Consider the following 14,071-nt stretch of genomic DNA (forward strand, 5'->3'; position numbering starts at 1 on the left):
TGTATGGAGAGAAACTGGGGGAGCGGGGCCTTTGACCTTACCCGTGGCACAATGCTGCAGCCTCTGTCATGAGGAGAAATATGTATCACATGTCCGAGCAGAGCCTCATTATCTGCATCTCAGGGGCATACAAATGCACAAAAGGCACACACTGGCATTCGGGTACTTTGTGTGTAATTACAAAAAAAACCCAAACACATATTGTAAGCTTTTCACCTACACACAGATACAAGCGCAACGTGACAGGCGGAGTCAGATTTGTGCCTGTGGTCATGCTCCAGGTGAGCAGTCGGTGCTGCTCTTTTAATGAAGCATCCCTGCTTTAAATCTTCTCAGCTGGTTTACCCTTGAACTCTGTGTATGTCCCATTGGCATAGCCAGCGCCCCTCTCGGCTCCACTGTGGAGCTCAGCCATCAACTTCTGCCAGGGAATTCATTAGCCACGTGTCTCATAGGTATTTATAGAAATGCACAGCAATTTATACTCACTGGCTTCCTAAAGAAGAAAACATTTATAGAGTGCAGACTGTGAAATACTCTTAGACTGTGTTTGAGATACTTGGTGAACTGAAGGAAAGTAGTGTAATTTGATGTCCCCTCTGCTTTGTCTGTGTACAGAGGAGCACTTAGAGGAAGGACTGCAGTAAATCCATCAAAGAAAACAAAAATCCCATTCACTATCTGAGAAAACACTGTTCAATTGCTATATATTTTCAGCTGCACTATTATTATCCACACGCTCGCACATTTTTCAGCCAGTGTGTACAAATGACATCCAAGATTCCTATTATTGCTGAGACACAAATGATCGGTTCACGTGGCAAAAAGCCCTTGAAATTAATTTAAAGCTATTTATAGGGGCGTCCGTTTACACTTCATTATTTTGACTTCCGCAGATAAAGTGGTGGGTGGAGCGCTCGGCTGCTATTGTCATTTGTGGTGAGCGTGACAAGGATGTAATTGGCATTTGTGGGGACATACTAATTGATGTAATAATATGCTGACCTTGCTTTATGCAGAATGCTCAACTGCAATTATCTGACATGACCTGGAAAAGAGCTATTGTGTTGGGCTGGGGGTAAAGACAGAGTTACTACTGTACAAGCTCACATCTACAGGCAGGATGTCAGGAGTCGGCACATCAAAAGATGCTAGAGGCATGAAAATGGATTCTCTCAGCAAAACACGGATTAGAATAACCCGTAATGAAGATGAGAGCAGTGTTACAGCCTTTGGATAAACCTCACGTCTTAAAGTGAAAGCAAGTGTGTGAGCTTGAAGAAGAATGATCAAGCGGAGGGAAATTTGTGAATGTGACTTTGTTCAATGCTGTTTTACGGACAGATATGTTGTTATAAAAATGGGCAGTGCTGTGTGAACAAATTTGACAACGGTACATTATTTCAAAAGTTGCACAAACAAAAGAGATAAAGTAGCACATCACACATTTGCTGTTATGGGCACATCCACGTCACACTGAGATGAAAATATCTGAACTTCTTGGAAAGGCAAGTGCTATTGAATGCGTCCTCTGATACTCCAACTGGTCTTTGTTGGCTGCGAAATAGGTTCTGAACCTCCACCATCCAGACAAAGGTCATGAATAATTTGGTGAAAAAGATGCACACAGACATGATGACTTTCCACACATGCACTGAGGAACAAAGCTGCTGTGAGGGGAAAATGTTGCGCTGATCATCTATTGTCTTTGATTTCAATTTGATCCTTTTTATGGTTGTTTTCAACGTGTATATGTATGTATTACTTACTATGTGCTGTTTGAATAACAGAATGGCAAAATTGTAGTGTAAAGCAGCTTAGCGTGGTCATCAAGAGTAAAAAAAGTGCTATATAAATTTAATGTGTTCATTAATTTGGTCTCAGCAACTCCTGGGTTTTGGTTGCTTGGCAATAACAGGAATGCTTCTGCTAAAAAAAAACACCTCTGCCTTCTTCCACGTGTTTTTCTTACCACCTAATCAGCATTTGTGTGACCTCATTTGACGTTTGACTCATTTGATAGCTTGAATGTAACGGACATTTGTTGATGTTTAAAAGTTACCCGCTGCAGTTGTAAGAGCAGGAAATGATGTGCAGATATTTATCTATTTAGAAAAAATATATAATAATTGTGGGTCTGATAGCCAAAAAATAGTTTGTACATTTAGAGAGAGAGTGAGGAGAGAGAGAGAGAGAGAGAGAGAGAGAGAGGAGGAACTAACTGAATATTGGGCAGTGCCCTTAAATGTACAACGTTTAAATCAGGCTCACATCTGCTGTAGTGAAGTGCATATTTGTTTATCAACAGCTCTCATCCATGATAGCTCATATCTCTCTAGAGGACCTAACACATGCTCTCTCCACTCCAGTGCAGAGACGCCTGGTTTCTGGAGCAAATTAATTCCCAGTTGGAGAATGACTGTTATGAATGGGTTGGGCAGGAGAGATAGATGGGCTACCCATTCTTCTTCAAAGCCCTCTGCTCCCAGTAATAAAGATGCTGGGGCTTGTCCTACTTTTGAGGGAGGTAGTGTGTGGCTTTATACTCTTGCTCTTGGGACTGTCCATGTGGGGCTGCAAGGGCTGCTGTGTTAACAGACCTGGAGCAGAAAGACACCCAGAGGAACATTACCAACAAAGAGAAGGATGCACACCTGTGAACTTGTGGTTTTTGGGTGTGTCTTAGTGATCCTATCCTTCTTAGAACAAAGGCTTCTTGTTTAAGAGGTTAGGCCAAGACGGTCCTACGGAATTCAGTTTACAACTGGTAATGTTGTATAAGGCTAAAGCTGCTTCACTCCTGTGTTGTAGGACTAACATAATTAAAATAAGCAAAATGAGTCACATATACAGCTGAAAGCCAACCAAACCAATGCTGTACCAGACATTACTTCACATATTGTGTATGATGAAATGTTTTGTAAAAGTCGATAAAAATATAAAACTTTTTTTATAACAAACCCCTAAAAGAAGACTGAAAAAGAGTGCTTCATCAGTTTGTCCTTCCACACAAATGCCACCTACTAGGGAAGGAAAGTGTGACATTTTCTCCTTCATCCATTGGTGATTTGTCTTGTTGGTAGAGTGAGAACAGTTTATTTTGAAATTGAACAATATTTCAAAATGTGGTGCATTACTTAGAGGTGTGCATGAAATAAAAGAAACTGCTGCAGCAGCATTAAATACTCAAAATGTAATACTTTTATGATATTATGTTCCATTGTACCGAGTCAGGACAATGGTCTTTCTACATGTAGCTTGCATGGTTTCCCTGTGTGTGTGTGTGTGTGTGTGTGTGTGTGTGTGTGTGTTGGAGGATAAAGTGGTAGAAGATGGATGTTCCATTGTCACATCCTGTTTTCATATTTGAAACATAAAGATTCTTTTTTTTAAAAGGTTTTTCAATCACAAATATAATCATCAACACATTCAGCCATTAACAAAGTGTTGCTTGTTTAGAGGAATGCAAAATCTGCTATTGATTTTTAACTCTATGCATTAACATAGATTGTTAGGTGCTATGTAAATTTGTGTGTTCCTGAAAGCTCCGGGCTGTCTGTCAGTCAAATTGATGAATGGTAGTGAGAGGAAATCGATAATGTTGGGTCAAAATCGTAATGATCAATAATAGATGGGAGTCATCCTGTCAAGCATGTAAAAGGATCTTTTCTCTCATTGAATTGCCGTAATGTTTAAAATTGACGGGTCAAATAATTAAAAACCAATAAACAGACTTACAGATTTATTTATTTTACACATTGGACGGAATAAATGAGGAGAAAAGCAGAGCTCACATTGGATTGGACATTGTAACATTAATTTTTTTCATGAATTAATGCTTGACTTTAGGTTTATGGACTGGAATATGTAAAAAAAAAGTCTGTGTTTTCAGTCTAAAATGTGGAACACTGTAACAGGACATGAAAACTAATCTCCTCATGTCAATCCAATCCTGGTGCCGGTGTTAAATCAGGGATTTAATCGTGGATGAATCAGATCATGTGCACAAACTGTCACAGACCCCTGCTGTCAAACTTTGACAAAAGGAACTGCTGCATTACAGAATATAAAACATGTGGAGTCAATTCAAATTCATCGAGGTAAAGGAAATTTCCTCGAGCATATATCTGGAACAATATCATTTCTAACTACCAGTGCAAAGTATATTTAAATAAATGTTATAATAATAATAAAAAGCAACTTCAAAACTCTACAAAACAAGGCAATTAGAGATGGCAGCTTTCACCCCATTCACACAACAAGCTCCCACTTGTGGGGTGAAGTAATTATGTTACAATGGTTACTATTTCCAGTCTCTCTTTAAATTCATTCTTTAGCTCAGTGGTTCTCAAACTTTTTATACCAAGTACCACCAGAGAAAATACTGAGCTCTCAAAGTAACACTGTTACCACGTTAAACGTTAAAATACAGTGGTGTAAAAAGGCAGAGCAAAGACAGCAATAGACTTTTCACAGGAGGCAGATTTATTCCCAATAAGATCATTTGCTCCCTCATCATCCTCCTCTTCCTCACATAGAGTATACTGCAGACTCTGGTTTAGTGAAATCAGATGAAGATGGAGCGAGAAATATAGTGACTTGTTTTTTTGGTGATTTGCTTCATTTCAATCAAAATTCCTCAGCTCCACTCTGTTCACGTACCCTCATACCAAGAAGCCTGCGTACCACTGGGGGCACACGTACCACAGTTTGAGAACCATGGGTTTAGATGATCTGATTGATAAAATAAATGATACTGGGTGCTCTCCCAAGTATTAAAAGTAAGGATCGCTACAAACATTAACAGCCATACTACTGGCTGGAAGATGAATGTGCGTCGTAGTGCTGTAACAGAGCAGGGGAATAAGAAATGAGCGTGTTCACCCATCTCTTATGTTACCACTGATGCCCATCGGAGCTGAAGTTAATGCAAACCCTCATGCATTGCGGAGTCATTTGACCCGAAACTGAATGCCAATTAAACACATTCCCACTGGTGAAAAAACATTTTTTGACCAGAGGGAAGGGGGGCATTAGTCTCCCTCTAGTCTGCTTTATGAGTTCCATAAGCTTTTTAGGGCCTCTGTCCAGTCTTAACTAACCAACAGGGAGGAGGACGGAGATTTCCTTTATGCCTCCCCACTGTCAACACTGACTGCGGCTGGTCAGTCCTATGACTGGGAGAAGCTGTTATCACTTACTGACACATCAACAGTTTGGTAAGGGACACTTTGATGGGGACATGAATAAGCAGGAAGAACAATCTTATTCTTTCAATCTCATCCCAGCTCTGTATTTAATTTGTGCAAAGGATTAGATTCTCAAAGTGAATGACGCACATTGGAAATGTCATTCACCTTCATTTCACAGCGTCCATGGCAAGTGTCTGAGTGAAAGTAACATTTTGTTCCATTTTTTTTTTTTTTTTTGGAAAATGCAAATTACCCATGACTCTATTAGGACAGTATATGGAATAAAAGGTTATCAAAGCTGAAGATGACATTTTACCTCATCGTCACTTAAATTTCACCACAGTGAAACTTATGCTGTCTTACACTCGAGCAATGGTCTGTTTCTATCTCTTTTGAATCATTCTTTTGTAGTTCAACTGTATTCTTCTCCTTTGTTTATATTTAACAACCTGCCCATTTCTCACAATTTCTGGAAACTGGGCTCCAAACCACAGCGACCGTTTAGCTCCTTGCTCCGCCACACATTTTCCACAAGGAGTGAGAGCAATAACTGTCTGTGGAGCCTTTGTTCCAGCCGGATACCACCTGATTTCACTCATTACCCTGGCTCCTGAAATAGGCAAGCCTATTAAATTGTTCTTAATCAAGACCATGGCTCATTGAATCAAGGGGAGTTTAGAGCCGTCTCTATGGGACAAAAAAAGCTTTCAGCACCTTTGTTATGTCCTACGCTGACCATGGAGAAGTTTCAATAAAACCTTACAGTGGAAGATTGGAGCGGGAGCGAGAGATGCAGCTTTAGTGGACTAAAACATCCATGGGTGACTGTGCAGCAATGATTAATGATTCTTTGTATTCCTTTCTTTTAAGGTGCAAGCTCATAAAGGCACCTGGGAGTGGTTTTACTGTGTCAAATGTTGGCTGCTGGTAGTTTTTAATGAAAGTTGACATCCAGATTGTTGCATTAATCACTTCTTCTGGATTTAATCTACCATGACTTCTTCTCTTTTCTTCTTATGCAGAGAACTGTCTCATATGTTTGTGGATTATTATGCGACATTTTCCTCCATTAAACATAACTTCTAGCAGTGACTGGAAATGTACATTGTTAATGACAATTAAATGTCAGGAGGTTGATCACTCGTGACGCCCATCTGTGATTCACTCACACTAAGCTAACATTTTCATTTTCGTGGCAAAACAGCATAACGTGACATCCTTAGTTCTCTGATGGATTCAAAGTGGATTTAAACAAAGCTGTGTTTCCAGTGCCCTTTGCTTGACATGCGGTAATTGCATCTAACAGTCTGATGCACTTCTAGGCTGAAATGTGCTTTTAAGCTTTGATTTAGAATTTCCCTCTCATAGTTTAAAAGGATATTTGAATTTTGGTCAAAATGTGACAGCCCTAGTCAGCATCAGCCAGCTTAAATGACTGTAGGTAATTAAGACTATGTTGCTTCTCATGGGAGTGTGGTTTTGCTTCACTGAGTAGAAATCAAAATGCCCCAGATTGCCACAAATTTCCATAACACAACAAAGAGAGAAGGAAAGACTTAATGCAAGTAGAGAACAGATCGCTGAACAACTCAGCGATTTCTAACATTGTGTCAGTAACCTACTTACTCTTACAGAGCGATGGATGACTACTTCTAAAATAATCCTTCGCACAGTGAAAGAATGCACATGAAAAAATCGGGAGCTTAATGAAAATATGGAATGAATGACTGAGATCTTAAGAGACTTGATCTACTTCTGATCAGTGATAGCATCCATCCAAGATCTTTTCCCTGGGGGGGGAATACACACGGGGTATGGTAATCAAATTATGTAATCATGTTGTGCTTTACAGAGCAAATATCCAAAGGCTCTGGAGCATCACTTTCATTAAGCCACGGTGTCTTTTATACCAATAGTGCAAGTGCTTCCATAATTAGGTTGACTGTAAACATAAATATCAAAACAGGAAAATCACTTCAACAATTACCCTGTAATAATGTCAGATTGTTATGGAGAGGTTTAATCTATAAGAGCACAGATGGAGACAATCTCAAGGTCTTTCTTATGTGTAATACATCAAAGCAGGAATATACTGACTGAAACAATATCTCTCCTGCAGATGAGCAGCCATGCTGAATCAGCTCGCCTCACGGTATCTTCCGTTGCACCCGCACAAAAAGAGCGATCCACACCTCCAAATTGCTTCACTGTAACTGCATCAATCTTTTCCAACACTTAATACAGTAACGTGAACATCTGCTCATTTTACTGGAACAACATGCAGTTTGCTTCATGTATAACTACTGTAGGACGCTGCCATCACATCAAGATGGACCAGCCAAGAGATAAATGAGAAAGTCAACATTTACGAAAGGGGGGCAAATTCAATGTTGTACAATGGTGTTACAAAGATGGATTTGCCAATATATTTATATTATGAGTAGTTGACTAATGTTACATCATAAAAGGTACAGTATGAGCTTTGTTTTTTGACTCAAGACTGATTTATGCTTTCATTAAGAGGTCACATTAATGACCTCTTAATGACCCTTACTAATAAAGCAACATATTCTGTATCTTAACTCAAATGCATGCTTGATATGAAAGGATCACATTTTACCCTAAAAAAACCCTCATCCTGTTGTTAAGATAAGGTAAGGTAACTTTATTTGTACCCAAGGGTATATTTGGTTGAAGGTAAAAAAATAGCAATTTATGCAATAACATTTAAATCATTATAAAACACAGTGGAGACACAAATCTGAGCTTTTTATTAATGCGAGTGTATGAGTGTAGTTGTTATGCGGCAACAAACCCCACCCGTTCTCCACTCAAGCGATGTATCAGGTTTTCAAATTATATCCGACAAAGGTCTGGCTGTCTGTTATTGGATATATAATTCCCCAGATCAGAAAGTACTGATTTCTCATATCCCCCCCCCTACACACACATAAAAACTCACACGCTTGACTTCAAGGAGAAAGTGTTGTCAACATCAAGATGAACGCAGCATTTACTCAAGCCAGCATCACAGCAGAAGATGCATTACTGTCAGACAGTGCAGCTGCTTTGCATTCACTGGACACAATAACTTAGACCCCATATAAAAGCAGTGTCCTCTTTCATTTAAAGCACAGTGAGATGACTGACATGCATGTGATGGGAGACATTCAAAAGTGTCAGAAAGTGGTGAAACATGTGATTTAAATAACATAACACGCACATGTTGATTACATATATATGCCATTTAAATACCTTTTCATTGATCCTTAAAAATCACAAGTGATGTACTTCAGAAAATAATTGCCAAATGCATATCCCTGCGTTTTCAATTAATACTGCAGCTTGGCATATTAAAGTTTGGTATTTAATGCTGCAGAGTGTGGTCTTTCATTATGTAACCAGCTGTCTGGAGATGAGGTACATCTGTCAATCAACAGTATCGATTTCAGTCCGTGCAACTAAACAGAGACAATGTTCTCATTAACCACTGAGGAGGGATTACTGCTATGCACTGTGGGCTGCACTAAATCTGACAGATGGAACTTGTCCTCCGCCAGGGTTCATCTGTTTTGTCATTTAAGATGCGCCTTCTTATGCCACGTTTTAGCTGACTTGCAGACTCTTTCCTCGTGCCTCGTCCATATTTTGATGTGGGGAATTGACGTCAGATTGCATAGTGTCCCGCGTGTCTGTTGTCTACGTGGTGGAGAGTTGCAGAGCTGAGGAGCTTGCATCCTGTTTACGTTTGACATGCAACTGCACGTGCTTGCACAGTGTATCTCTCTGATGTAGACTACAACTGAGTAATGTTACGGTTCGATGTTCATCGCTTCTCTTTAAGCACTTTTAACTTTAAGAGTCTGCCATTTCTGTTGCAGCTGACCACATTACCCAGAATGAAAACATTAAAAACACCATGCATGCACTCATCTGCCTACTCTTGTTCGCATCACTTCATCTGTCCCGTCACAGTATACTTCGCTGTCATATAGTAAATAAACATCGAGAAGACCCCGCCTTCTTACCTGTGAATGCCCCTGGTACATATTGAGCACAGTCAGTCAGTCGCGGATCTCTCCGTCTGTGGATGTTGGGACTTGTTCCAGACTTGCAGAGGCACAGTCAGAGTCAAACTGGAGTGTTTTCCTCGCACCGGCAGCAGCAGCAGAACACTCGGGTCTGGAGGAACTGTCCTCTCCGCAGGTGCTGAAGCTCTGCACACCGCAATCATCCAGGGTTCCTCCAGGCGCGGTGACACTGAGGCGCGCCGGGTTTTTTGCAGGTTCGCCTGGGTTATTACGAGACTCAGCGTTTTAAGTCTTCATTCTGAACACACTGCCGTTTTCCACCTTGCCTCCCTCTCTCGTTAACCCTTCTCTCTCGGCTGTGGTTTAAATGTTTTGATGCTCCTCTGGCTTCTTTCTCTTCAGTGAGTGCGCGCCTCTTCCCTGTTCAGCAACTACTACCTCTAACTCACCCCTCTAGTGCCTCCTCCAGTGCTGACGTGCTCCACAAGGAGGAGTATCCTTACACGCACACACACACACACATGCTTAAGTGCAGCTATGGCTGGGACAAGGTTTTAGTCTCCATGAGGACTTGACAAGGTTAATGCCAGAAAAGGTCCTAAAGAAGTAACAAAAACACACACACACGCAAACTTGTTTTCATGTCTTAGTGAGGACACATCATAGCCATGATGCAGCCCCTTATCATTACATTACATTACATGTCATTTAGCAGACACTTTTATCCAAAGTGACTTACAATAAGTCGACTTATCCTAGACTTAACCATCATAACTAAGTGCCTTACCTTAACCCTTACCCTAACAAAAACCTAATTGTAACCCTAACCCTAAAACTAGACGTTAACCCTGGAAAAGCCCTTTAACATTGTGGAGACCAGACAAAATGTCCCTGCAAGGATATGAACACACACAAATTGAAGATTCTAATTAAATTCTCATGAAAGTAGAGTCAGACACCAGCACGCACGTCTTCACATCACGTGAGCATGAATGTGTAATCATTTTTCATTCATATAAGATGGAGGGGGCAATAAGAGTACTAGTGGGAATGTACTGATACACAATCTAAGTTTTAGAATTTGGACTACATTGTTTATAAGTGTGTGTGTGTGTGTTGTCCTCACACTGCCATCAGTCTCCTCATGTTGACAGACAGGCTAAACATAATTGATATTATGATGATGGAAATTTCTTTTAGAAAATCATAAATTGAGTCATGAATTACAACATGAACATTAATGTTAGGAAATGATGGCCGCAGCATTTGGTTTTTGTACATAGGATTTCTAAACTGGTATGCTTGAAGTACACACTGTATATTCACTTGTTAAAAGTCCAGGCTTTAAGATCCAACAATAGAACTTTAGTAGATAGAACTGTTTTACTGTTGATTTTATATGTGGTCATGGTTTATCAGGTAAGGGGAGATGGAGAGCCTAGCTGCAGCTTAGCAGGCTACATGATAGTTTAGTTAACCAAAAGGTAAAGCACATCACTCCTGTCTTAGAAAACAGAACTGAAGGAATGTGACTTGCTGAGTAATTCAGACGTTTCCTTCTATAAACAGACATACTTAACTGATAATCTTTCAAGCAAGTGTTTCTGTCATCACTGCTGGGGTGTATTTTCCCCAGAGCATGAACTGATGATCCCTTGACTTTTAATCAGCACTGTCATAAGTGATGATAGTAAACTGGTATGGATGTGAATACCGCTGCACACCCTTGTTTGGCACATTTTTAGCATACAGCAATGAGAGCATGAATATTTACAGTGTGAATTGTTAATACATAAAGACACTGATGAGAGGATCACACCTGAAGAGGATCATGTAGTACCACTTCACGTGAGTGTTTCTAACAATTAAAAGCTGTGATACACGTCCTTTGATCATCACCATTAGCAGCAGCAGCACTTCAACGGGCTTTTTCAGAAAAATGACAGAAAGACACTAAAAATGTAATAAATCTCATAAATGTGTCAGAATTTGCAGAGAGCTGGTCATTTCAAATGACGTAGTGCCTGAATATTACAAATAATTAAAACATTTTTAGACAAGTATGGATGGAGTTAGTATATTTAGCCACCCTAGCCCAAATGTTCATTTGACAAATGTGTATGATTAAAAATTAAAATTTCCATCTTGTTCCATTTATCATTTATGGGCTGATACATCATGTGCCTTCACATGTGCTTTAAGTTGAAGTGAGACTCACACAGAAATGTTCTACGACCTGAACAAAAAGCCATTTTTATAAAAAAAATAGTTTAAATGAGGTTCATGAATAGTTTCTGTGGCACTGCACTGCTACTATACCCTGTTAACATCACAAATTAGAGAGAGGAGAGGAGAGGAGAGGAGAGGAGAGGAGAGGAGTTCTACAGCAATGCACGTAGGAGTTCATATTGGTCGTGGCTCAGGGGGGAAAAAAAGTTCTTGATTCTGCTTGTTCTGGTTTTCATCCACCTGCAGCACCTGTCAGAAGGCAGCAGGTCAAACAGGTGGAAACCAGAGTGTGAGCTGTCCTTCACAATGTTTTTTGCTCTGATCAGGCAGCAAGAGTTGTAGAGGACCATCAGGGAGGAGAGAGGGCAGCCACTGATCTTTCCTGCGGCTTTGATGACTATCCGAAGCCTTTTTTTTTGTCTGCTTCACTGCAGCTGGTCCACCACACTGTTCTGCAGTAAGTCATCAGGTTCTGAGTAGCAGATCAGTGAAAAGTCACTAGCAGCACTAGTTGTTCTGCCTGAGCACCCTCAGGAAATGCAGTCATTGATGTGTCTTCTTGATGACCACTTTGGTGTTTTCAGTCCTAGAGAGGTCAGCAAAGAGGACACAGTGTTCAGTGACAGGTTATTCACTGAACACCACGCTGTACATTTCATGATATCAGGTCTGTAAGCCGACTGATGAAATGATGGTATCATCAAAAAATATGACGATGATGTTACTCAGGTATGCTGGACTGCAGTCATGAGAGTAGAGAGAGTACAGTTGCAGTAGAGGGCTTAGCGTGCAGGTGGAGGACATGCAGGGGGACAAGATGGGAAGTCTTTATTCAGGAGGAGGCGACTGAGGGGAGACTTGAGTTTGAAAGCTTTGTGACTAGAATGTTCTGGATCATTTTTAACTGATGAAGAGAATAACATATGCTATATAGCCTTCTTTAGTGGATCCATAAATGGATGACATGTTTTTTTTCATTTTTTAAGAACAGGAATGGTTGTTGCTAATTTCAGGAAGAGTGGGATGACAGTCCCTGAGCACCCGTCTCACGTCATCTTAAAACACCACACAATACAGCATATGAAGCAGGCACTGTTCCTTTAAAGTTGTGTTTCATGTATTCAGTCAGACATTGCTTTCACCGCTCACCCTGTGACTGTCAATTTTATTCCCTGACAGGCACTAGTTGGGCAACCCACCACTGCAGGTCATAGACTGTGTCACTCAAGACAATTCTCTACCTCAGTTTGTGACGGAATGGTAATTGCAGCTTTGCCTGTGGCCATTTGTCAGTCTGGGGTGAAAAGAAAATGACGTCATCATAAAGATTTGTTTGCTTGAGTGGGGTCTGACCCTCAGTCAGTGTCAACCTGCAATTTGAATGTGTGTGTGTGTGGTTTCACACCCAACCCTTTTAGAGGAAGTCATTAGAGGAGTGTTCAGCGGAATAACCTGCCGTTTACCTCACGTAATAAGAATACATTGTGCAGCACATACTTCATCATTGTACTTCAGTGTGGGTAAACTACGCTTGTAGGTGATTTATATTTAACAGTGTAACTATGACACTGACACCTGCTGTTGGAGAACAGGTCATTATGGAGAACATGGTTGTTGATTGTTGCTGCTTCAGTGCTGTGATGACAGTCAAGACTCAAAACAGTGGTGTACTATTTATTTATATCAGTGTCTGCAGTCAACTGACTCCAGCTGGAGATTGATTAAAAACAACGGTCTTGGTTATCCGTGACGTATTAGAGGATTAAGCGCTCTGGCCTTGTTTTCTGCTGTGATAATTCTACCCTGATTCACATCTGTAGCCTGGTTTCACAAACAAGGATGAGGATCAAATAAGGTTAATGTAGCAGAAAGATTGGATGCTGTGGGTACAGATTCATCTCATTGCAGCAAGAATGTCTGAACACAAAATAAATAGATGGAACTCGAGGTTCACAGCTAAACAGTAGCATGTGTCTGGTGTTGTTTGTAGACAGTGGCGTGAAGGTAAAGCAATAAATTGCCTTTAAAAAGAAGAATATGTTGAGATGTCTGCACGTGTACTTTTGACACTTCACAGTAAACCTTACATGTGCCATCTTGTTACAATAGTCTTGCTCTGGCAGCTCGGGTTCCTCGCAAGCATCAGGCCAATAAGGCTGACCAGATAATGCTCTTATCTCCTGTGCATTCACCCTACAGCTGCTCTAATGTTGGACTATCACAAGGTCTGAATCTTTAATGCCCAGATGACATGTCCACAAAAGAACCAACCTCTTTAAATATGTAGCCTATCCAGTTGTTCTGCCGGCTTCATTACCACAGTTATCTGTGCCTGGCATGAGATTCATAATTCATTTGTCAAATAGCTTCCACACAAGCCCACAGCATCTCCAGAGGAACTCTTCCAGATTAACCAGACTAGGAATATTCATATGAAGAAATATCTATATTTCAGGAAATGCAGAATTTTCTTGATTAATTCAAAAGTAGATCAAAGGGGCTTGCAGTGCTTTGATATCTCTACCCACTGATTGTTACAACTGTTTAGAATGCAAATACAGCTGCCTGCTTTTGCTCCCTGTCATTGTTTGGTGACTGATAAAAGCAGGTTGCATTCAC

At 40.5% G+C, this 14,071-nt stretch overlaps 1 protein-coding gene across 3 annotated transcripts in view; it reads right to left on the reverse strand.

Annotated features, from left to right (window-relative positions):
• pex5la (peroxisomal biogenesis factor 5-like a) overlaps nt 1-9,633 on the reverse strand; it is a 76,062-nt gene extending 66,429 nt beyond the window's left edge. For all 3 annotated transcript variants that reach the window (XM_058637377.1, XM_058637376.1, XM_058637375.1), the window contains exon 1: nt 9,221-9,633. In XM_058637377.1, the coding sequence (XP_058493360.1) occupies nt 9,221-9,241 (21 nt within the window). In that variant the 5' untranslated portion in view covers nt 9,242-9,633. The remainder of the gene's footprint in view (nt 1-9,220) is intronic.
• Nucleotides 9,634-14,071: the final 4,438 nt, after the last annotated feature.

Source organism: Solea solea, chromosome 9, assembly GCF_958295425.1.
Source record: "Solea solea chromosome 9, fSolSol10.1, whole genome shotgun sequence".
In the NCBI taxonomy this organism is placed as follows: domain Eukaryota; kingdom Metazoa; phylum Chordata; class Actinopteri; order Pleuronectiformes; family Soleidae; genus Solea; species Solea solea.